At 35.8% G+C, this 26,995-nt stretch overlaps 1 protein-coding gene and 1 non-coding gene across 3 annotated transcripts in view; one reads left to right on the plus strand and one right to left on the minus strand.

Moving 5' to 3' along the window:
• FNIP1 (folliculin interacting protein 1) overlaps window positions 1–26,995 on the plus strand; it is a 121,661-nt gene that overhangs the window by 72,032 nt on the left and 22,634 nt on the right. For both annotated transcript variants that reach the window (XM_024995051.2, XM_024995052.2), the window contains 3 exons: window positions 830–965; window positions 4,212–4,413; window positions 8,431–8,516. In XM_024995051.2, the coding sequence (XP_024850819.1) occupies window positions 830–965; window positions 4,212–4,413; window positions 8,431–8,516 (424 nt within the window). The remainder of the gene's footprint in view (window positions 1–829; window positions 966–4,211; window positions 4,414–8,430; window positions 8,517–26,995) is intronic.
• On the minus strand, window positions 14,450–14,551 carry LOC112447584 (U6 spliceosomal RNA). The gene has a single exon (XR_003035784.1). It is a non-coding gene; the product is annotated as a U6 spliceosomal RNA (small nuclear RNA).

Consider the following 26,995-nt stretch of genomic DNA (forward strand, 5'->3'; position numbering starts at 1 on the left):
TTTTATGTGTACAGTTTGTTGGTATTGATATTAGCCTAACAAGAGAATTGTAGAAACAGCAGAGATAAGTATTTTAAATTAAAATTTTTTTCATGTTTAATAGTAAAAATGTGCCTGATGGAGCATGGCCTGGATGAATACACACTCAGTCAGAAAAATAGTATTTCTCAAGAGACTGTTTAAATAGCATAGTAGAAAAAATACATTTGCTTACATCTGTTTTCTCCTAACTGGGTTTAAAATGTCAGATTGTCTCTTGCCCAGAGAAACTTAGATATCTTGAACCAGTGTTATACATATTTCTTTGAGATATCTACTCTTCCAAAATTTGTCTGACAAAGTTTTATTGAAACATTCTGAGGATTTAAGAAAAAAACAAAAAACAAAAAAACACCCACCCAGATTACATCCTTAAAGAGCACAGGTTCTAATGAAAGATTAGCGAGAAAAATAATCTTAGTTTATTGTATGAGGTGTTCTGTGATAAACCTGTGCAGAGAGGTTCATCTAAGCTTGGAGTCAGTGTCATCACCAAAGGAATAAAGATTTATTTCAAAATAGCATTTTCTTCTAGAGTGGGGTGGGAAAAAGTGAGGATGGCAAAAGGGTATCAGGATCTCTTACTGAATCACTTTTATCATGTGATTTTTTTTCTGGGACCTTGCTCCAACAATGATATATATATATTTTTTAATGGAGATTTTAGAGCTTCATTCAGCAAAATGGAAATTTTGAGTCACTGTTATTAAATTTATTAAAAAGAAATTTGTTCCTGTTTTTAGTTATTATTAACTTAAAAATTGTACTTGTTCTTATTCTGACTTGACAGCATCTCTCAGCAGCTTGCTTATTACACCATTTCCCTCTCCAAACTCCTCACTTACCAGAAGTTGTGCCAGCAGTTACCAGCGACGCTGGCGACGTAGCCAAACAACAAGTTTAGAGAATGGGGTATTTCCTAGATGGTAAGTTGGAACTTTTATTTTACCACAAGATTGACTAGTTCCTTAAACACAGTTTTGTATGTTAAAAGTCTGGACTTGTATTTTATATTTTTAAAGTTTGCAACTGGAAAATTTTAAAGTGTATTACTTTTTAAAAAATTGTGTTATATTATGCATAACATACAATATACCATTTTAACCATTATTATCAGTGTAGTTCAGTGGTGTTAAGTACCTTCACATTGTTGTGCATTGATGACCATTCACATTTAGAACTTTTTTTATCTCCCCCAGCTGAACCACGCATGAGTCCATGGGGTCACAAAGAGCGGGACACGACTGAGCAACTGAACTGAACTGAACCTCTGTAGACATTAGGCAGTAATTCCTTCATTCCTTCCTCCCTTTAGTCCCTGGCAACTACTATGCTATTTTTTTCTTTGTAAATTTGACTACATACATCATATAAGTGGAATCATAAAATTTTTATCCTTACATACCCAGAAGTGGAATTCCTGCATTGTATTATAATTCTGTGCTTTTGAGGAACTGCTATAGTTTTCACCAGAACACCCCACCATTTTACTTATATTCCCACTAAAAATGGCCAGGTTTTTTTTTTTTTTTTGATTGCTCCAAGCTACATGATGGATCTTAGTTCTCTGACTAGGGATTGAATCTGTGCCCCCTTCATTGGAAGCATGAAGTCCTAACCAGTGGACTGCCAGGGAATTTTCACTCCCCCTCCCCACCTCCTCACCGCCCCCCGCTCCACTAGAAATGCATAAGAGTTCTAATTTCTTCACATCCTCACCAGTAGTTAATTTCCATTTTTTAAAATTAATAACTATCTATAGGGGTGTTAAATGATAACTCATTGTAATTTTCATTTGCATTTCTCTAATAGCTAGTGAAGGAAAGTTATGACCAACCTAGATAGCATATTGAAAAGCAGAGACATTACTTTGCCAACAAAGGTCCATCTAGTCAAGGCTATGGCTTTTCCATAGCCTACAGTGGTCATGTATGGATGTGAGAGTTGGACTGTGAAGAAAGCTGAGTGCCGAAGAATTGATGCTTTTGAACTGTGGTGTTGGAGAAGACTCTTGAAAGTCCCTTCCAACCAGTCCATTCTGAAGGAGATCAGCCCTGGGATTTCTTTGGAAGGAATGATGCTAAAGCTGAAACTCCAGTACTTTGGCCACCTCATGTGAAGAGTTGACTCATTGGAAAAGATTCTGATGGTGGGAGGGATTGGGGGCAGGAGGAGAAGGGGACGACAGAGGATGAGATGGCTGGATGGCATCACTGACTCGATGGACGTGAGTCTGGGTGAACTCCGGGAGTTGGTGATGGACAGGGAGGCCTGGCGTGCTGCGATTCATGGGGTCGCAAAGAGTCGGACACAACTGAGCAACTGAACTGAACTGAACTGAATAGCTAGTGATGATGTTTTCATATGCTTATTGGCCATGTGTATGTTTTCTTTGGAGATATGTCTGTTCAGGTGTTTTACTCATTTTTTAATCAGATGTATTGTTGTAGCAGTTCTTTATATACTTCTGAATATCAATCCCTTATCAGATACATGTTTTGAAATATTTTATACCATTCTATTGGTTGCCTTTTTATTTTGTTGATACGTCTTTTGGTACACGTGCGTTTGTGTTCAGTCAGTCGTATCTGACCCTGGACTCTGTGACCCTATGGACTGTAGCCCGCCAGGCTCCTCTGTCCGTGAGATTTCCCAGGCGAGAATACTGGAGTGGATTGCCATTCCCTCCTCCAGGAGATCTTCCTGACCCAGGGATTGAAGCTACATCTCCTGCACTGGCAGGCAGATTCTTTATCACTGAGCCACCTGGGAAACCACTTTAGATACATGGCAGTTCTTAATTTCTGTGTCGCCGGATTTATTTTTTTCCTTTGCTGCTTTACTTTTGGTGTCATCCAAGAATGTGAAAGTGAAGTCGCTCAGTCGTGTCCAACCCTCAGCGACCCCATGGACTGTAGCCTTCCAGGCTCCTCCATCCATGGGATTTTCCAGGCAAGAAATCACTGCCAAATCCAGTGTCATGAAGATTTTATCCTATATTTTCTTTTAAGGGTTTTATAGTTTTAACTCTTCTGTTTTGGTCATTGATCCATTTATTGCATGCTTTGAGATTCTAGTTTTTCATGTTTCTATTCAGGCAAATTCATTCATTCTTGAAATTTTTTTTTTAAATCTGTGTTAAGTATAAGTAAAGATGATGAAGCTTGATTCCTTTTTTATTCACTCCCTTTATTCCTTCATCTTTGACTTTACTTCTGGAATCAAAAGGGAGAAGTAGATTCTAGAACAGTGAAGAGATTAGACTCGTCTATAAACCTTGAAATTCAGGCTCTTTTAGGTTGGTTTTACACTGGGGTTACTTACTTTTTTTCAGTTCAGTTCAGTCGCTCAGTTATGTCTGACTCTTTGGGACCCCATGGGCTGCAGCATGCCAGGCCTCTCTATCACCAACTGCCAGAGTTTACTCAAATTCATATCCATTGAGTTGGTGATGCCATCCAACTATATCATCCTGTCACCCCCTTCTCCTCCCGCCTTCAGTCTTTCCTAGCATCAGGGTCTTTTCCAATGAGTCAGTTCTTTGCATCAGCTGGCCAAAGTATTGGAGTGTCAGCATCAGCATCAGTCCTACCAATGAATATTCAGGACTGATTTCCTTTAGGATGGACTGGTTTGATCTCCCTGCAGTCCAAGGACTCTGAAGAGTCTTCTCCAACACTACAGTTCAAAAGCATCAATTCTTCAGCACTCAACTTTCTTTATAGTCCAACTCTCACATCCATACACGACTACTGGAAAAACCATAGCTTTGACTAGATGGACCTTTGTTGGCAAAGTAATGTCTCTGCTTTTGAATATGCTATCTAGGTTGGTCATAACTTTTCTTCCAAGGAGCAAGCGTCTTTTAATTTCATGGCTACAGTCACCATCTGCAGCGATTTTGGAGCCCCCCAAAATTTAAGTCTGTCACTGTTTCCATAATTGAACAAAAACGTTTCCAATCTGACTCTATTATTTCTTACAAAAATATGAATATAAAGGAATAGCCAATATATTTCTCAAAGATATACATAATTGATACGAATTTTTAGATTTACTTGATAAAACACTGCAAGACCTTTAGCTTGCCTACATTTAATTACCAAGGAGATTGAATTGTGAATTTAATCATTTTCATATTTTTAAAATTAAAAAAAACATTTATTTTTAAGGTCTATAGAAGAAAGCTTTAATCTGTCAGATGAAAGCTGTGGCCCTAACCCAGGAATTGTGAGGAAAAAGAAGATTGCAATTGGGGTAATCTTTTCATTATCCAAAGATGAAGATGAAAGTAACAAATTTAATGAGTTCTTTTTTTCACATTTTCCTCTGTTTGAAAGCCACATGAACAAATTAAAGAGTGCAATAGAACAGGTAAGCATAACCACGTTTATGGTTTGTTTTTATTTTTTATTTTCCTTTGAATCTTATTCTCATTCTTTTGCTTAAGCATTGTCTTTATTCATGGCAGAAAAATTAACAGACTCTGTGCAGGTACCCTACAAAGTGACCTGGGAGACGCAAAGTAGACTTCACTTCTTTTTTTTTATTAAACTTTTTATTTTGTATTGGGGTATAGCCGATTAACAATGCTGTGATAATTTTAGGTGAACAGCAAAGGGATTCAGCCATACATATATGTATCCATTCTCCAAAACTCCCCTCCCATCCAGGCTGCCACATAATATTGACTTTAGCTCTTTTTAAGGAGCTTATTGCCTAAAAAAAGATCTAAGGTCATTTATCCATTCAATAAATAAATATTTGAGGGCCTGTAATGTGGCAGGCCTGTTCTAGCAATTGAGGATAAGAGTGAAAAAGAGCAACTCTCTAGATCATGGGGCAGCAAATAAATGAGTGTGTAAGATTTTAGATGGTAATAAGTACTATGAAGAAAAATAAGAGAAAGGTTTTTATGGAATGCTGGATGGAGGATTACAAATTTTTATAGGATAGTCAAGAGTGCTCCTGATAAAGTCACATATGATCCAGAGATACAGAGGAAATTTGGTATAACCATCTGAGACAAGAATTTTACAAGTAGAGGCAAAGGAGTAAGCCTGATGCTTGGGCATCGGTAGGGAGGAGTAAGGAGGCCAAAATGGCTGGGGTAGAAGTCGGACTAAATCATGTAGGGCCTTACAGGATACCATTGTATGAGCATGGGCATATACACTTAAGAAAGATAGGAAGCCACGGGAGTGTTTTGAGCAGGAAAATGACATAATTCATGAGAATCACTTTTACTGCTGGTGGAGAATAGATTTTCTAGGGGCAAAGTTGGATGCTTTGGAATCAGTTACAAGGGTGTTGCTGCTGCTGCTGCTGCTGCTAAGTCATGTCAATTGTGTCCGACTCTGTGCTACCCCATAAATGGCAGCCCAACAGGCTCCTCTGTCCCTGGGATTCTCCAGGCAAGAACACTGGAGTGGGTTGCCATTTCCTTCTCCAGTGCATGAAAGTGAAAAGTGAAAGCAAAGTCGCTCAGTCGTGTCTGACTTCTAGTGACTCCATGGACTATAGCCTACCAGGCTCCTCCATCCATGGGATTCTGCAGGCAAGAGTACTGGAGTGGGTTGCCATTGCCTTCTCTGAGTTACAAGGCTATTGAAATATAATTCAAGTGAGAGATGATGGGTAGTCAAACCAGTTTCATGATGGAATTGGTGAGAAATGGTTGGATTCTGGGTATATTTGAAAATAGAGCTAATGAGATTAGCTGATGGACTGAGTTGGAACTGTAAAAGGAAGAATCATGGTGATGGACTGGGATTTTTCTTTTGAGCAATAAGATGGATGGAATTGGCAGAACTAAAATGGGAAAACTACAAATGGAACGGGTTTGGTGGAGGAAGATCAGGAGTTTGTTTGCGATGCCTCCTGGACATCCAAGTAATTGTGAGTCTGGAGTTTAGGGTCCAAGCTGAGCAGTCACCAGTATATAGATGGTATTGTAATCTAAGAAGCTGATTAAGAGGGAGAGGAGATCCTGATTTGTGGAGCATTTCAGTAGTTAAATTTGGAGGAGCTGAGAACTAGCTAGGGAGACTGAGGATTGCCCATTTAAGTAGGAGGAAAAACAAGAGAGAGTACTTTTGGGGTAAGCCTGGTGAAGAAAGTGGTGTAAGAAGGTAGGAGTGATCAATTATGTCAAATGCTGCTCATAACGCATGTAATAAATTGATGTAAAGAAAGTTGTGAATATAAGATAGAACATAAGAGTAAAAAAGAAGGAAAAGCAAAGTGTCTTAGGAGTTCATAGGGAAGAAAAATGACTTCCTTCTGAGAAGATGTTTCATTTGGACTGCATCTTAAAGGAGTTGTAGAATTTTTTAAACACAGTGCTTTGAAAAATGGATAACAGAGTAACAGGGAAAATTGCTATCTTTGCCACCCAAAGATAAGTCATTAACATTTTTCTGAAACTCTTACTCAGACCTTTTCTATGCATATTGTATTTTACTTGATTGGGACTGTGCTGTGTTCATATTGTTTTTATTACGTGCCTGTTTTGAAAAATTCATCCTTGTTAACATGTACGTTTCTCATTATAAATGGTTCTTAAATATATTTTAGTGGCTTCCCTCCATTTAAGTTAATTAGGCCATATCTGGTTTTTCTCAGCTATAGCTACATTTCAGTTAACATCTTGGTGAATTTTCCAGATTATGTTTTATGAGATTCCTATAAGTTGAATCATTGAACATAACTAAATTTCTTAATCCCTGTGACAGAATTCAGAAAGGAAAGGATACAAAAAGTAGTAGTAGGTGGTGTGGCTAACAGAGTTAATGTGGACCGGATCACAAGGAGTCTAGAATGCTTGCAAGGATTTTTGACTTTGTTAGACTGTCTTCAAATTGTGCTCTAAGAAGGTTATTATGGCAGCATGTTTGAAAGAGACTAGTAAAAGAAACAAGAGATGCAGGAGCAATTAGAATGGTCTAGAAAGCAGAGGGTGCATTTCAGTAACTCATTAGTGCCTGAAGATCATGTGCCTCTAAAGAAGGCACTATGTTAGTTATTCACAACAAATCTATTAAAAGACAAATAGATCATTAGCAATACCTTTTTAGTGAGCGATGAGTAAAGTCCATTTTCATTTTTCAGAAGTTCAACACTCGTGACATTTTCTTCAGTTTGCTACTGTGTTTTTTGTAGTCAGTTTTTGCCAAAGTCAGTACACAGAATATTAAGCCATGGCTGAACTGACATTTCAGTTACAGGGAAAAGTGTTTAAACTTTGTATAAAACTTGAAATATTCAAGCAGTACAGAACTCGTTAGAGGTTACTTTTTAAATGTTTTAATGCTTTGTTCCTTCTGCACCCTAAAGGGCACATTGCAGCTGTATATTTGTTCATGTTTAACAACTCATTTCTTTATAAAACTGAAAGAGCTGAGTGAATACTTTCATATAAATGAATAGAACCTATTCTATAGTTAATTAATCATAGACTATAGTAAACATTGAAATACCTACATAAGATGTTCTAGGGCTGTTTTCAAATGATCACTTATTTATATTTTAAATGAAAAACTATAGATTCTGTTTCTGAGCACTGTGGGAGTTATTTCAAAGTCTGCACTACCTTTTGAGATCTATAATGTAGTTAAATTTATTTCATAAAGTTAAGGAAGAATATTGGTCAATTCTAGCCAAAGAATATTTACTTCTTTATAAATTAGGAGTCTCTCAGCAGTTTGTGAAAACAAAAATTGTCACTTTTACCTTATGAAGCTTTCAGATGTACATGAATGATTCTAGTCTAACCTTCTCTTACATATATATTTGAATATTAAAAAAATTAATGTGTAATTACATAAGTAATGTAGAATTACATTATCTTTAAAAAAGTTTTAAAAATTTCAAAGTTCTTTCTGATAACCATATTCTGATCTTTTTGTCTACCTAAAGTAGGACTTCTAAACCTTGGCTAAATATCTTTTTAAGAAGCAAACATTACTAATAACTTGAGATATCTTTCAGTAGAATATTTATGTTTTAGGTTTAAAAAAAGGATTTACTTAACAAAACCACTGTTTATGGAATATTAGCGAAACTCAGGAGTTGTTACTGAGTTAGCATTTTATGATCTGTTTGGGAGAGAAGTTTTATGTAACTCAGAAACTGTCAATGTCAGTTTCTTTGTGTTTTGATATTCTCTTTCAATTAAGAGGCCTAACATCAGAAAAATTTGAATTTTATTATACTCATTAATGACCAAAAGTGCAAAAACAAGCCACTAGAAATATGTGTGCCTTCTTTATGCATATCTAGTTAAGAATGGTAGGTAAAATGTTAAATAAATATGTGATTTTGTCTTTTACTTTTTTTCCCCATATTTTGCCCATGGTCAGTATAAGAATTAACTATTTGATTGCTTTCAAGGCTATGAAAATGAGCCGGAGATCAGCTGATGCCAGTCAGAGGAGTTTGGCATATAATCGAATAGTTGATGCACTAAATGAATTCAGGTACATTTTTCTCCAGCCTTTCATAATATAGAATTGTTTCATGGTGTACACTGGAAAATTTACTTATTTTCTTTACTTACTCTGATAAAATATAATTCTTTAACCTTCTCTGTCCCATAGTCAAATGAGGGTGTAATTCAGTAGGCTATTGACTCCTTTATTATTAAATATCAAAAGTGCTTGGAATTCAAGCACACTTGAGAGGAGTCAGTAGTATGGTTGCTAGCATTGGACCACTAAACAAGCAGATATAACCAGAAGAGACCCTTGTTTTAGCAGAAATGTGCTTTGTCTTTGGGTTCCTAGATGTAGGGACTGGTTAAGTGACGGTAATCACACATTCTTAGATACATGGAATACAAAAATATACATGGATATAAGGAGTATGAACTTTGATGTTCCATATAACTTTGTTGCTTAATCCTTTCTCTAGCAGTATCTTCTGGCACAACAAAGCTTGGTCCCTGAAGCTCAAGCAAGTGCTCTAACTGCACTGTAGTTAAGGCAAGGAAACATATTGCAGATGACCTTATGTCAGGAATCACATTAAGTGACTGATGTGTTTCTGTCTCAAAGAGATTCACTTCAGTTTTACTTTGTCCTCTTATATTCTCGGTCTTTCCTCCTTTACACTAGAGAAATAGTATAACACGTAGGACAAGAACTCAAGACTTTAGTATCTGACAGACAGACCTGTGGCTCTGCCTTTAATTATCCCTGATGACCTTGGGCGGATTTTTTAGCCTTTTTTTGACCCTTAGTTTTCTAACATAAAATCTATGAATTCAATTTAGTAATGATTGAATAGATTGTTGTAAAGATAGAATAAAATAATGTATGTAAAGTACTTAGCAGAATGCCCAACATTGATGTTACCACTATTATATATGCCAAATATAACCTATATCAGTGATTTTCAAAAGTCATTCATAGTTGATGTTCATAGTATTGCCAGATCTAAATTGACCCTGTTTTGCTACCTAAATAAATGTATTTAAAAATGAAACTTTATGCATTATTACCCTACATGGGCAATCAGCATCCTTTGCTATGATAAGTAAGCTATAAAATGAATGCATAATAATTAAAATTTAAAACACATATCTGTGTACCACCTAAAGTTTATTATCTCCACTAGTCTATGTACCTCACTTTTGTTCATTGGCTTGTCTTGTATGGCACCTTATTGGGTCAAGGATCTTCTGGATTGTTTGTTTAAATATGAGTTACTGCATTTTGAAGTAAAAGGCTGTTTTAGCCTGTGATACTGCAAGATTGCTACTGTGAAACTGTAGACATGTCATGTGTGTGTGTGTGTGTGTGTGTATATATATATATATTTATATTTATATATTTTAATGGAAATGGCTAGGAAGTCATATATTTAATAAATTTGACAATAAGAGAACTCGTTTGTTTTCGACTTTGATCCTCTTATATTTTTAATTTTTCTCTCTTTGTGTTAAACCACAGTGAAAGTAAATGTGGTGTCCTCTTTTAAACCTGTCTCAAAGGAGAGATCTCATTGCTTCAGCCATATTCTAGAATCTTTGAATTTATGATGAAATAAAACATAAGATCAATAAGTTTTCAGCCATGTTATGCTCAAGAAGTATTATGATTTCACATTTACAATTTAGGTCTTTGATCCATTTTTATTTATTTATCTTTTGTGAAAGCTATAAGGCCTTTGTCTAGGTGCATATTTTTGCGTATGAATGTCCACTTGTTCCAGCATCATTTGTTGAAAAGACTGTCTTTGCTTTGTATTGCTTTTATTCCTTTATCAGGTATCAGTTGATTTATCAGGTATCAGGTATATTTCAGGGGCTCTATTTTTGAGCTTTCTGTTTTGTTTTATTGATCTATTTGTCTTTTCTTTCAGCAGTACCACGCTGTCCTGATTAATGCAACTTTATAATAATTCTTTAAATCAGATTATATGAGTCCTCACGTTTGTTCTTTTCCTTCAGTGTTGTGTTGACTATTCTGGATCATTTGCCTCTCCAAACTTTATCAAATCTCCAACACATCATTTTGTTGATATTTACAAAATAACTTACTGGGATTTTGATTGAGATTGCATTGAAACTGTAGATTGGGAAAAGTTGACATCTTATCGGTAATAATACTTCCTGTCCATTAACATGAAATAGTTTGCTCTTTATTTGTATGTTCTTTGATTTCTTTAATCAGAGTTTTATGATTTTCCTCCTGTAAATCTTATACATTTAAAAACTTATACATAAATATCTCAGGGCAGTTTTTTTGGTTGTTAATATTAATGATACCTTGTTTATAATTTCAAATTTCAACTGTTCATTGATGATACATAAGAAATCAATTGACTTTTATATATTAACTTTATATTATGCAGCCTTGTTATAACTGCTTATTAATTCTAGGAGATTTTTGTCATTTCTTTTAAATTTTCTGCTCATCTGTGAATAGAGACAGATTTATGTCTTCTGTCCCAATCTGTTTACCTCTTATTTCTTTTTCTTGCCTTACTGGATTAACAAGGGCTTCCAGTATGATGTAGAAAAGCAATGATGAGAAGGTTCATTCTTACCTTATACCAGATCTGAATGAAAAAGCTTCAACTTTTTCACCATTAAATATGAAGTTAAGTTTCTTACACTGTCTATCAAACTGAAGAAATTCCCTCTTTATTCCTGGCTTGCTGAGATATTATTGATTATTGATTCAATTGTAAAAATAGGTATAGGACTCTTCAGGTTATCTATTTCTTCTTGTGTGAGTTTTGGTAGCTTGTATCTTTCAAGGAGTTGGTCTGGTTCATCTAAATCATCAAATTTGCAAGCATAGAGTTGTTCATATCATTTCTTAATTATACTTTTGATGTCCATAGGTTAATAGTGATGGACCCTCTTTTATTTCTAATATTAGTAATTTGTGTCATTTCTCTCTTTTACTTGGTTATCTTGGATAGAAATTTATAAAGTTTCAAAGCACCTTTGATCATTTCAGAGAACCAGGTTTTGTTTTGTTGATTTTTAATCTATTGATTTTTGTCTTTAATTTCAATAATTTTTAATCTGATTTTTGTTTATTTTTTCCTGTTTGCTTTAGTTTTGTGTTTTTCATCTTTCTCTAGTTGCCTGAAGTTAAACCTTAGATTATTGCTTTCAAATTATCTTTTTCTCTAATATATGCATTCAGTGCTATAAATTTTCCTCTAAACACTGTTTTTGCTGGATTCCACAGGTTTTGTTTTATTGAATGAAAGTTTAATTCAGAAATCTTAAAATTTCTCTTGAGATTTCTTCTTTGACCGTTATGTTAAAAAATAAATTTTTAAAATCTTTTTTAAGTATTTGGAGATTTTCCACGTATCTTTCTTTTTTAAAAAATTTTTTATTTTATAATGGAGTAAAGTTGTTAATTTCAGGTGAACAGAAAAATGATTCAGTTATATATATACATGTTCTATATATATTATATATATATATACATGTTATATATTCTTTTTTATGTTCTTTGCCCATTTAGGTTTTTATAGAGTATTGAGCAGTGTTCCCTGTGCTATGCAGTAGCATATAAGTTCATTCTCTTAAGTCTGTGAGTCTGTTTCTGTTTTATAAATGAGTTCATTTGTATCATTTTTTTTTAAGATTCTACAAATAAGTGATATGATATATGATATTTGTCTTTCTCAGTCTCACTTACTTCACTTAGTATGTTAATCTCCAGGTCCATTCATACTATTGCAAATGGCACTATTTCATTCATTTTAATGGCTGAGTAATATTCCGTTGTCTGTATTTACTTCATTGTCTTAATCCGTTCCTCTATCGATGGACATTTAGGTTGCTTCCATATCTTGGCTATTGTAAATAGCGTTGCTGTGAATATTGGGGTCCATGTATCCTTTTGAACCATGTTTTCCTCCAGATATATGCCCAGGAATGAAATTGCTGGATCATATAGTAGCTCTGTATTTAGTTTCTTAATGAACCTCTGTACTGTTCTCCATAGTGGTTCCACCAATTTACATTTGCACCAAAAGTGTAGGAGGGATCCCTTTCCTACTCACTATCTCCAGCATTTATTGTTTGTAGACTATTCTGGTTGGTTTGAGATGATACCTGATTGTAGTTTTCATTTGCATTTCTCTATAATTAGCAGTGTTGAGCATCTTTTCTTACAATTCTTGGCCATCTGTATGACTTCTTTGGAGAAATGGCTATTTTAGGTCTTCTGCCTATTTTTTGATTGGATTGTTTGTTTGTTTTACATAGGGCTTCCCTGATAATTCGGTTGGTAAAGAATCCACGTGCAAAGCAGGAGACCCAGTTCAGTTCCTGGGTTGGAAAGAATCCACTGGAGAAGGGATAGGCTACCCACTCCAGTATTCTTGGGCTTCCCTTGTGGCTCAGCATGTAAAGAATCCACCTGCAATGTGGGAGACCTGGGTTTGATCCCTGGGTTGGGAAGATCCCCTGGAGAAGGGATAGGCTACCCACTCCAGTATTCTGGCCTGGAGAATTCCATGGACTGTGTAGTCCACGGTGTTGCAAGAGTTGGACACAACTGAGCCACTCGTACTTTGACTTTCACTTTGTATTTTGACATAGAGCTACGTGAGCTGTTTGTAAATATTGAAGATTAATCCCAGGTGGGTCACACTGTTGTAGATATTCTCTCCCATCCTGTGGATTATCTTTTCATTTTGTTTATGGTTTCTTTTGCTGTGCGAAAGCTTTTGAATTTGATTAGATCCTGTTTGTTTATTTTTGCTTTTATTTCTCTTACTCTAGGAGACAGATTGTAAAAGGTATTGCTGAGATGTATGTCAAAGAGTGTTATGCCTTCATTTTCCTCTAATAGTTTCATGGCTTCCGCTGTGCCTTAGTGGTAAAGAATCCACCTGCCAAGCAGGAGTCATGGGTTCGATCCTTGGGTTGGGAAGATCCCCTGGAGAAGGAAATGGCAACTGACTCCAGTATACTTGCCTGGGAAATCCCATGGACAGAGGAGCCTGGTGGGCTGCAGTCCATGGGGTTGCCAAGAGTCAGACATGACTTGGTGACAAGCATGTGCACACATCATGAGATCATTATCACAGCAAGTTTAGTGAACATTATCATCTGCTATAGATACAAAATTAAAGAACTTTCTAAAAAATATTTTTCTTGTGATGAGAACTCAGGATTTACTCATAACAGCTTTCGTATATGACATACAGCAGTGGTAATCATATTAATCTTGTACATTTATATCCTTAGTTCTTATTTATCTTATAAATGGAAGTTTGTAGTACCTTTTGACTGCCTTCATTCCAGTCCCTCTCCTTCCTTACAACTTACATATGTCAGTGCTCTCTTAAGTACATACATGTTAAGGTTTGTTATCTTCAGTTATTGCCAAGATGGATGTCAAGGACTTTACCCCTTTTGTTTTCTTTTAGGGGCTTTATGATTTCAGGTCTTGAGTTTAAGTCTTTAGTCCATTTTGAATTGATTTTTGTTTGTGGTATAAGATAAAGGTCTGGTCATTCTTTTACATGTGGTTGTCCAGTTTTCAGAGAACCATTCATTGAAGAGCCTATCCTATCTCCATGTTATGTTTTTGGCTCCTCTGTCATAAATTAATTGACCATATATATGCAAGGCTATATTTCTGGGCTGTCTGTTCCACTGATTTATTTATGTTTTTATTCCACTAGTATACTGTTTGAGTATTATAGCTTTGTAACATGGTTTTAAACCAGGGAGCATGTTGCTTTCACTTCTGTTCTTCTTTCTCAAGATTGCTTTGACTATTCAGGGTTTTATGTGGTTCCATACAAGTTTTAGGATTGTCTCTTCTATTTTTGTGAAAAAATGTGATTGGAATTTTGTTAGGGGTTGCATTAAATGTGTAGATTGCTTTGGATAGTATCAACATGATTTTTTATTGTATGTTTTTTTAAAAATGTGGAATGTTTCATGAATTTGTATGTCATCTTGGGCAGGTAGCCTTGCTAATCTTCTCTGTATTGTTTCAGTTTATATGTGCTGTCAAATGAGCATGAATATGGTTTAATTCAATGTTTCGTTGACTTTGGACTGGGTTTGTTATATGTTTTGAACAATTCTTTTTGCTTATCGCCAAAAAGAATCCTGCCCCCCCCCCTTTTTTTTGACATTCACATTTTGTGATATTACCCAGCGTTGAATCATTGCCCTTGTACTTTGAGCTGTATCTTACATTACTGGATTAGTTTCTTTTCTTTAGTCACAAGCTTTGTGGCAAAAGGCCAAGAGTCTGTTTTTGAGCTCTGAGGAAGCACTGTCATCATAGATCCAGCTGAGGTTACCAGAATAGTAAATATTGTCATGAGACTCATTCCTGGTAGAAAACTGTTTTTGCTCTTAGGTTAAACTCAGCATTTTGATTAATGAATTTTTGAGTTAAATACCTACAAGATAATTGCTGTGATGTAAAGTAGTATGAATTGCCTCCCCTTAAAATTTTAACATTGCCTGGAATTTACAGCATGTATGAGTTATAAAATCATTGTAGGAAATTCCCTAGCCATTCCAGTGGGTTAGGTCTCTATACTCTCACTGCTAAGGGCTTGGGTTTGATCCCTCATGAGGGAACACAGATTCCACATGCTGCACAGTGCAGGCAACAAAACAAAACAAAAAAGCAGAAAACCATTGTAAATGTATGTCCTGATTGTGTATTTTCCTTTTTGTATTAATCTGATAATTTTACTTCAGTCTGTGCAAATCTGAATGACTGCATGATATCAGTTAAACATTCTTACAATATTTAAAAAATACTTGATGAAACACAGTTTTTTTAAGCAGTCTATCTGTAGACGTACTTTTAATATGTACAGTTGATCCTCATTATTTACAGATTCTGTATTTGTGAATTAGTCTGCTTGCTGTAATTTATTTATAAACCTAAAATATACTCATAGTGATTATATGATCGTTTGTGGACATGTGCAGAGCAGTGAAAATTTTGAGTGCTGTAACACACACATTTCCAGATGACGTCAAATAAGACAGTATTCTCCCTTTTGTGTATTTTAATTGGAGTGTAATTGATTTACAGTGTTGTGTTGATGTGTACTGTACAAGAAAGTGAATAAAATATAAGTATACATACGTCTCCTACCTCCTAAGTCTCTCCACCCACCCATCCCACTCCTCTAGGTCATTATAGAACCCTGAGCTGAGTTCTCTACAGCAGCTTCTCACTAGCTGTCTGTTTACACGTGGTAGTGTATATATATCTGTGCTACTCTCTCAGTTCATCCCACCCTCTCCTTCGCTGGCCTGTGTCCCCAGGTCTGTTTTCTATGTCTGTGTCTGTTCCTGCCCTGCATATAGGTTCATCAGTACCATTTTTTTTTTGTATTCCATATATATGCATTAATATATGATATTTGTTTTTCTCTTTCTGACTTGCTTCACTCTGTTTAACAGACTCTAGGTTCATTCACATCACAAAAATGACCCAACTTTGGTCCTGTTTATGGCTGTGTAATATTCCATTATATATATATATATATATATATATATATATACACACACACACACACACACACACACACACACACACACATATACACATATATATACCTATATATATATATGTATATGTGTGTATATATATATATACACACATACGTGTATATATACATATACATATATATTACATATATATAATGTGTATATATACATGCACATATATATATGTATACACACACACACACACACACACATACCACAGCAGATAAAGAAGTTGTGGTGTGTGTGTGTGTGTGTATATATATATATATATATATATATATATATATACACACACATATATATATGTATATGTATGTGGTATATATATACATGTATATGTATATATATACATGTATATGTATATATATATGTGGTATGTATATATATATACATACCACAACTTCTTTATCTGCTTCTCTGTCAGTGGACTTCTATATTGCTTCTGTGTCCTCGCTGTTGTAAACAGTGCTGCAGTGAACATTGGGGTCCGTGTATCTTTTTGAATTATGGTTTTCCTATGGTATATTCCCATTAGTAGCTTTGCTGAGTCATGTGGTAGTTTTATTACTAGCTCCTTAAGGAACCTCCATCCTGTTCTCTGTAGTGGTGGTGTCAATTATATTTCCACCAACAGTGCAGGAAGGTCCCCTTTTCTCCATATCATCTCCAGCATTTGTTGTTTGTAGATTTTTTGATGATGGCCATTCTAACTGATGTGAGGTAATAATACCTCATTGTAGTTTTGATTTGCATTTCTCTAATAATGAGTGATGTTGAGCACCTTTTTGTGGGTTTTTGGTTGGTTGTATATCTTCTTTGGAGTACTCTTCCTTGTTTCAGCTCTGTTTTATAAACAAGTGTCCTTTTCATGATCTGTATAGTGCTGCTTTTTTCAAAGCGTTTTGCACCTTTTTTTTTTTTTTTTTTTTTAGTGATTTTGCAATTAAAATTGGCCCCAAAGACAGTTTTCCAAAAATGATGTGCAGCTGGCCAAGAAACACATGAAAAGATGCTTAATATCACTAATTATTAGAGAAATGCAAATTGAAATGACAATGAGTTACTACCTCACACTGGTCAGAATGGCCATCATTTAAGAGGCTTTTAATAAACACTGGAGAAGGTGTGGAGAAAAGGGAACCCTCCTACACTGTTGGTGGAAATTTATATTGGTGCAGTTGCTATGGAGAACAGTATGGAGGTTCCTTAAAAAGCTGAAAATAGAGTTGCCATATGATCCAGCAATCCCACTTGTGGGCATATATTGAGAGAAAATTCTAATTTTAAAAGATACATGCACCCCAGTGTTCAGAGCATCACTATATACAGTAGCCAAGGGATAGAAACATCTAAATGTCCATAGATAGATGAATGGATAAAGAAGATGTGGTATATATACACAGTAATATTGCTTGTAAAGGAAAAAAAGAATGAAGTAATGCCATTTGCAGCAACATGAATGAACCTAGAGATTATCATACAAAGTGAAGTAAGTCAGAGAAAGGTAAATATCATGTGATATCACTTATATCTGGAATCTAAAATATGTCACAAATGAACTTGTTTACAAAAGAGAAACACATTCATGGACAGAAAACAAATTTACAGTTAACAAAGAGAAAAGATAGAGGGGAAGGATAAAATTGGGAGTTTCGGATTAGTAGATATACACTACTATATGAAAAATGATACATAAACAGCACAGTCCTACTGTTATAGCACATGAAAGTATATTCAGTATTATGTGATAAACCAGAGTGGAAAAGAATGTGTATATATACATATATAGATATACACACACGTGTGTATATACACACACACACACACACACATATATATATATATATATATAGGTATATCTATATGGATATATCTAGGAATCATTTTACTGTGTACCAGAAACTAATATAACTTTGTAAATCAGCTATACTTCACTTTAAAAAGGTATGGTCCAAATAACCTAACTCTACACCTAAAGCAACTAGAAAAGGAAGAAATGAAGAACCTCAGGGTTAGTAGAAGAAAAGAAATCTTAAAAATTAGGGCAGAAATAAATGCAAAAGAAACAAAAGAGACCATAGCAAAAATCAAGAAAGCCAAAAGCTGGTTCTCTGAGAAGATAAATAAAAGTGACAAACCATTTGCCAGACTCATCAAGAAACAAAGGGAGAAGAATCAAATCAACAAAGTTAGAAATGAAAATGGAGAAATCACAACATATAACACAGAAATATAAAGGATCATAAGAGACTACTATCAGCAACTATATGCCAATAAAATGGACAACTTGGAAGAAATGAACAAATTCCTAGAAAAATACAACTTTCTAAAACTGAACCAGGAAGAAAAGGAAATCTTAACAGACCCATCACAAGCACGGAAATCAAAACTGTAATCAGAAATCTCCAGCAAACAAAAGCCCAGGACCAGACGGCTTCACAGCTGAATTCTGCCAGAAATTAGAGAAGAGCTAACACGTGTCCTACTTGAACTCTTCCAGAAAATTGCAGAGGAAGGTAAACTTCCAAACTCATTCTATGAGGCCACCATCACCCTAATATCAAAACCAGACAAAGATGCCACAAAAATAAGAAAACTACAGGCCAATATCACTGATGAACATAGAAGCAAAAATCGTTAACAAAATTCTAACAAACAGAATCCAACCACACATTAAAAAGATCATACATCATGACCCAAGTGGGCTTTATCTCAGGGATGCAAGGATTCTTTAATATCCGCAAATCAATCAACGTAATACACCACATTAACAAATTGAAAGATAAAAACCATATGATTATCTCAATAGATGCAGAGAAAGCCTTTGACAAAATTCAACATCTATTTATGATAAAAATCCTCCAGAAAGCAGGAGTAGAAGGAACATACCTCAACATCATAAAAGCTATATATGACAAACCCACAGCAAACATTATCCTCAGTGGCGAAAACTTGAAAGTATTTCCCCTAAAGTCAGGAACAAGACAAGGGTGCCCACTCTCACCACTACTATTCAACATAGTTTTGGAAGTTTTGGCTGAGCAATCAGAGCAGAAAAAGAAATAAAAAAGGAATTCAGATTGGAAAAGAGGAAATAAAACTCTTCACTTTTTGCAGATGACAGGATCCTCTACATAGAAAACCCTAAAGACTCTGCTAGAAAATTACTAATCAGTGAATATAGTAAAGTTGCAGGATATAAAATTAACACACAGAAATCCCTTGCATTCCAATACACGAACAATGAGAAAACAGAGAAATTAAGGAAACAATTCCATTCACCATTGCAACTAAAAGAGTAAAATACTTAGTAATAAATCTACCTAAAGAAACAAAAGACCTATATATAGAAAACTATAAAACACTGATGAAAGAAATCAAAGATGACACAGATAGATAGAGAAATATACCATGTTCATGGATCATAAGAATCAATATAGTGAAAATGAGTATACTACCCAAAGCAATCTATAGATTCAATGCAATCCCTATCAAGCTACCAATGGTATTTTTCAGAGAACTAGAACAAATTTCACAATTTGTATGGAAATACAAAAAACCTTGAATAGCCAAAGCAGTCTTGAGAATGAAGAATGGAACTGGAGGAATCAACCTGCCTGACTTCAGTCTCTACTACAAAGCCACAGTCATCAAGACAGTATGGTACTGGCACAAAGACAGAAATATAGATCAATGGAACAAAACAGAAAGCCCAAAGATAAATCCACACACCTATGGACACCTTATCTTTGACAAAGGAGGCAAGAATATACAATGGAGAAAAGACAATCTCTTTAACAAGTGGTGCTGGGAAAACTGGTCAACCACTTGTAAAAGAATGAAACTAGAACACTTTCTAACACGATACACAAAAGTAAACTCAAAATGGATTAAAGATCTAAACGTAAGACCAGAAACTATAAAATTCCTAGAGGAAAACATAGGCAAAACACTCTCTTGACATACATCACAGCAGGATCCTCTATGACCCAACTCTCAGAGTATTGGAAATAAAAAATAAACAAATGGGACCTAATTAAAAGCTTTTGCACAACGAAGAAAACTATAAGAAAAGTGAAAAGACAGCCTTCAGAATGGGAGAAAATAATAGCAAATGAAGCAACTGACAAAGAATTAATCTCAAAATTATATAAGCAATTCCTGCAGCTCAATTCCAGAAAAATAAAAGACCCAATCGAAAAGTAGGCCAAAGAACTAAACAGACATTTCTCCAAAGAAGACATACAGATGGCTAACAAACACATGAAAAGATGCTCAACATCACTTATCATCAGAGAAATGCAAATCAAAACCACAATGAGGAACCATCTCACGCCAGTCAGAATGGCTGCTATCCAAAAGTCTACAAGTAATACATGCTGGAGAAGGTGTGGAGAAAAGGGAACCCTCATACACTGTTGGTGGGAGTGCAAACTGGTACAGTTGCTATGGAGAACAATGTGTAGATTCCTTAAAAAACTGGAAATCGAACTGCCATATGACCCAGAAATCCCACTGCTGGACATACACACCAAGGAAACCAGAATTGAAAGACACACGTGTACCCAAATGTTCATCACAGCACTGTTTATAATAGCCAGGACATGGAAGCAACCTAGATGTCCATCAGCAGATGAATGGATAAGAAAGCTGTGGTACATATATACAATGGAATATTACGCAGCCATTAAAAAGAATGCTTTTGAATCAGTTCTAATGAGGTGGATGAAACTGGAGCGTATTATACAGAGTGAAGTAAGCCAGAAAGAAAAACACCAATAGAGTATAATAACGCATATATATGGAATTTAGAAAGATGGTAACAATAACCCTGTATGCGAGACAGTAAAAGAGACACAGGTGTATAGAACAGTCTTTTGGACTCTGTGGGAGAGGGCAAGGGTGGGATGATTTGGGAGAATGTCATTGAAACATGTATATTATCATATGTGAAATGAATTGCCAGTCCAGGTTCAATGCATGAGACAGGGTGCTTGGGGCTGGTGCACTGGGATGACCCAGAGGGATGGTATGGGGAAGGATGTGGGAGGGGGTTCAGGATGGGGAACACATGTACATCCATGGCAGATTCATGTTGATGTATGGCAAAACCACTACAATATTGTAAAGTAATTAGCCTCCAATTAAATAAATTTATATTAAAAAAATACTATCCACAAGCACAGTGCTGAAATGCTAGCTAATGTTAATAAGTGCAAGAAGGTTATGATGTGCTTTACAGAGAAAATATGTGTCAGATAAGCTTTTTCAAGGTATGCATCATAGTGCTGTTGGCTGTGAATTCATTATTAATGAATTAACAGAATATTAAATAAAGTGTCTTTAAACAAAAACTCACATCAAACAGGATTATATACTGATAGACTGACAAAAGTGTTGTGACCAGTGGATCACAGGAACCTGACCCTGTATTTTCCTCATGAACAGTGATTCATTGTTCACTAATTCAATGTTTCTGTTGACTTCATAAATCATTGCTGTAAATAATGAGAAGCATTTTAAAGTATGTGTTTATTTGAAATGAGATGATTAATGAATTTTGGGTAGTTGAGAAGGAAGAGGAAGGAAATGATTCACATGTGTATGGAAGCTAAAGAATTGAGAACTGTGTTTAGTTAGCATTGCTGCCTGGCAGAGATGAAGTCCTTGGATTTTTTTTTTTTTTCAATTTTAATTGGAATATAGTTGCTTTACAGTGTTGTGTTATTTTCTGCTGTACAGCAAAATGAATCAGCCATATGTATACATTGAAGTCCTTGGATTTTTACTTAGATTTTATATATATCAATGAGAACTAAATCATGTCATAGTTCCCTTCTAAGTAAAATGAATTTTTCATCTCTAGGGACAGATGAAGAAAAATAAAGGGTCAGATGACTGAAAATACTTGCCTTTCTTACTATTCATCAGTAGGGAATAATCATTAAAGGGGCTAGAGAGCAAGTACTATTACTTCTAGGTTGTTAATGATAACACAGAATTTTGTGTAGTGAGAGCTGTATCATGTAATTTTTTTGCCTTCTTTTCACTTGATACACTTCAAGTCATGGTGCATATTTTTATATATCAAAACTCTAAAGGGAGTGTCCTCAGAGACTCGCTATGCTAATGTTAACAGTATGACTCTGTCATAGACTTGTGTTCAGTTCAGTTCAGTTCAGTTCAGTCGCTCAGTCGTGTCCGACTCTTTGCGACCCCATGAATCGCAGCACGCCAGGCCTCCCTGTCCATCACCAACTCCCGGAGTTCACTCAGACTCATGTCCATTGAGTTGGTGATGCCATCCAGCCATCTCATCCTCTGTCGTCCCCTTCTCCTCTTGCCCCCAATCCCTCCCAGCATCAGAGTCTTTTCCAATGAGTCAACTCTTCGCATGAGGTGGCCAAAGTACTGGAGTTTCAGCTTTAGCATCATTCCTTCCAAAGAAATCCCAGGGCTGATCTCCTTCAGAATGGACTGGTTGGATCTCCTTGCAGTCCAAGGGACTCTCAAGAGTCTTCTCCAACACCACAGTTCAAAAGCATCAATTCTTCGGTGCTTAGCCTTCTTCACAGTCCAACTCTTACATCCATACATGACCACAGGAAAAACCATAGCCTTGACTAGACGGACCTTTGTTGGCAAAGTAATGTCTCTGCTTTTCAATATGTTATCTAGGTTGGTCATAACTTTCCTTCCAAGGAGTAAGCGTCTTTTAATTTCATGGCCGCAGTCACTATCTGCAGTGATTTTGGAGCCCAAAAAAACAAAGTCTGACACTGTTGTCACCATTTCCCCATCTATTTCCCATGAAGTCATGGGATCAGATGCCATGATCTTCGTTTTCTGAATGTTGAGTTTTAAGCCAACTTTTTCACTCTCCTGTTTCACCTTCATCAAGACTTGTGTTAGGTTGGTACAAAAGCAATTGCTGTTTTGCATTGTTGAACTTTACTATTTGGCATTGGAGTACATTCTTAAATAAATGTGGTTGTGTATCATTTTAATGTACATTTCTTTATTTTTATTTTTTGCTAATGACTTTTTACTTGCTGTTTATTTTATATTTATTTTAGATTAGGGAAATGATGCTAGACAAAAAGCAATTATGAGGGAGTTTCTTATTTCAGTTCAAAATAAGTCCTAAAGCAGTGGCGAGAACTCACAACATCAACAACTCATTTCGCCCAGGAATTGCTAATGAACGTATAGCGCAGTGGTGGTTCAAGAAGTTTTGCAAAGGAGACAATTGCCTTGAAGATGAGGAGCATAGTGGCCAACCATCAGAAGTTGACAATGACCAACTGATAGGATCATCAAAACTGATCCTCTTAAAACTACATGAGAAGTTGCTGAAGAACTCAGCATCGATCATACTATGGTCATTTGGCATTTGAGGCAAATTGGAAAGGTGAAAAAAGCTCGATAAATCGTTCCCTCATGAGCTGACGGCAAATCAAAAAAATTATCAATTTGAAGTGTTGTCTTCTCTAATTGTACACAACAACGAACCATCTCTTGATCAGATTGTGACGTGTGATGAAAAGTAGATTTTATATGATGACCAGCTCAGTGGTTGGACCAAGAGGAAGCTTCAAGCACTTCCCAGAGTCCAGCTTACACCAGAAACAGGTCATGGTCACTGTTTGGTGGTCTGTTGCTGGTCTGATCCATTACAGCTTTATGAATCCAAGTGAACCCACTATATCTGAGAAGTATGCTCAGCAGATCAATGAGATTCACTAAAAACCGCAGTGCCTGTAGCCAGCTTTGGTCAACAGAATGGACTCAATTCTTCTCCATGACAACGCCCACCCCAGATTGCACAACCAACACTTGAAAATTTAAATGAACTGGACTACGAAGTGTTGCCTCATCTGCCATTTCACCTGACTTTTCACCAACTGACAACCACTTCTTCAAGCATCTTGACAACTTTTTGCAGAGAAAATGCTTCCACAACCAGCAGGAGGCAGAAAATGCTTTCCAAGTGTTCGTTGAATCCTGAAATGTGGAGTTTTACAGTATAGGAATAAACAAACTTAATTCTCATTGGCAAAAATGTGTTGATTGCAGTGGTTCCTGTTTTGATTAATAAAGATGTGTTTGAGCCTGGTTATAATTTAAAGTTCATGGTCCAAAATCGCAGTTGCGTTTGCACCAACCTAATGGTAGACAGCATATTAAAAAACAGAGACATTACTTTGTCAACAAAAGTCCATCTAGTCAAGGCTATGGTTTTTCCAGTGGTCATGTATGGATGTGAGAGTTGGACTATAAAGAAAGTTGAGTGTCGAAGAATTGATGGTTTTGAACTGTGGTGTTGGAGAAGACTCTTGAGAGTCCCTTGGACTACAAGGAGATCCAACCAGTCCATCCTAAAGGAAATCAGTCCTGACTGTACATTGGAAGGACTGATGTTGAAGCTGAAACACCAATACTTTGGCCACCTGCTGTGAAGAGCTGACTCATTTGAAAAGACCCTGATGCTGGGAAAGAATGAGGGCAGAAGGAGAAGGGGACGACAGAGGATGAGATGGTTGGATGACATCACGGACTCAATGAACATGGGTTTGGGTGGACTCCGGGAGTTGGTGATGGACAGGGAGGCCTGGCACACTGCTTTTCATGGGGTTGCAAAGAGTCAGACGTGACTGAGCGACTGAACTGAACTGAATGGTAGACACTATTATTCTGAAGAAACTTCTGAAAAATGAGTTGATCAGCTTGTTCATTCATTTAATCAAAAAGGACATTCACGTGGTTAAGAAACAAAAGTTATATGAAAAGTAAATGAACCCTATTCTACGTCTCCTATCCCCATTCTTTTTCTGAAGAACATCCTCTTTTAACTCTTTAAGTATTTCTTTTGTTATTTACCTCCATTTTATTAAACAGTGTACTTAATGCAGCTATTTCATGATTTATCACTTGTAGGGCATATTTATCTCCTGCCATGAATTCATACTTGATCTTTGTTCCTTTAGCCTTTCAGTATGATTTTAGCACTGTCTTTCAGCTTTGGTAAATTAGTTTCTCTGATAATTTATTTTCCTCTATTTTCTCTCTTGAGTTTATTTTATTAGAAATTGACATTCCTGAATTGATCGTCTATATGTCTTTCTTTCATATTTTTCTTTTCTTTTTCTGAATATATTATTTCCTATTTCTTCTGGAGTCCTTTGTGTGTGTATTTCTGTCTTTGTTTGTGTCCCTCTCTCCTTGGAGGCTTTACTTATGTATTAGTATCAAAATGTTGGTTGCCCATTAAGAATTGAGAGCGAGGAACCAAAATAAAAGTTGGGAGAACAGATTGGAAAACCTTACTTTACAGCAGTGTTGCTCAACTTTTTTCATTTTCACTGCCTGAAGGAGCATATTTAAACATTTTTTCCCCCATAATTGCTGCCTCTGCCATGAAATTTTAATACCACAAAATTTACTATCTATGTATTTATGTACTATGAAAGATTCAAATATCAAGGAGGGTTTGGGGATGTCATTTCCCCAGGCAGGTCAGTTGCTTCCTCTGCTTTCCTGTCATTAGTTATTCTGCAGGAAGATGGGGTAGAATGTAGGGGTAACCAACCACTTATGGACCTTGAATTAGTCTGTCAGTTTATAGTCCTATATGACTCCTGACCTACTTTTGAAAATTTAGACTCTCTTTGCTTCACTGGGGCAAATTAGCTTCTCTTTGTACCTGTCCCCCGTTATGAGTACCATAATCTATCATCTTTCTCTACCCTACTACTTCAGTGAACATTTCTTCTCTGTATTTTGTCTTCTAGAATCTTATTAGATCTGTAATTTTAATTTTCACTAAAGTTTCAGTAAAATTCACTAAAGTTCTGTCTGTTGTAGCGATTCATTTGATTTTTAAATCATTAAGTAGTGTTCATTTGGGGCATAAGAACTAAAAGTGGATAAACATTTGTTTTCAATTTTTTATCCTATCTGGATATCCTTAATAGTCTTTTAAAAATAAGCATTATTTCATATCCCTCATTTATATTCTACTCCTATTTTTCTCTATAAGATGCCTGTAGTTTTTTCTATTCATACATTTAAGTTCTCAGCAGTTATTTTGTGCCCTACCGATAATTCATTAATGTGACCTGTATTTGTCACTTTATGGTAATATATCCTATTCATATTAGGTTGAGATTCAGTAAAACTTGAACAAGGAACAGAATTCTTTTTCTTTTGTGAATTTTGAAAGTGAAAGTGAAGTTGTGTCTGACTCTTTGCAACCACATGGACTGTAGCCTACCAGGCTTCTCTGTCCATGGGATTCTCTAGGCAAGAGTACTGGAGTGGGTTGCCATTTCCTTCTCCAGGGGATCTTCCCGACCCAGGAATCAAACCCAGGTCTCCTACATTGCAGGCAGACACTTTAACCTCTGAGCCACCAGGGAAGCCACCAGAATTCTAGTTATTTTAGATTATATTGAGGTAGGTATCGGAGATTTGTGGAAATCTCAAGAGAACCTTCTAGAGCCTTACTAATAAGTTAATAACCATTAGCCACCTGTGGCTATTTAAATTAATTACAACAAAATAAAATTTAAAATCCAATTCCACAGTTACATTGACCATATTTTAGTTATCTCGTAATCACATATGACTGGCTAGTGGCTACCATGTTGGATGGCACAGATAATAGAACATATGCATTAGTGCTAAAAGTTCTGTTAGGACCGTTTGAGAGAGTGGAAAGTCAGATACCATTCTGTGGCTTCTGCGAGACTGACTAGTTTCTTAAGCCCCAACTTTGTGGGAGTTGCTTATCCTGGTGACTGTATAGCACTTTACCAAACAGATATTAATGTTAAAAAAAAAAAAAAAACAACAAAGAACTGCCATCTTAAAGGTATTCTTTTTTTTTTTTAATTTAAATTTATTTAATTGGAGGCTAATTACTTTACAATTTTGTATTGGTTC

The sequence above is a fragment of the Bos taurus genome, chromosome 7 (genome assembly GCF_002263795.3).
Source record: "Bos taurus isolate L1 Dominette 01449 registration number 42190680 breed Hereford chromosome 7, ARS-UCD2.0, whole genome shotgun sequence".
Taxonomy (NCBI): Eukaryota; Metazoa; Chordata; class Mammalia; order Artiodactyla; family Bovidae; genus Bos; species Bos taurus.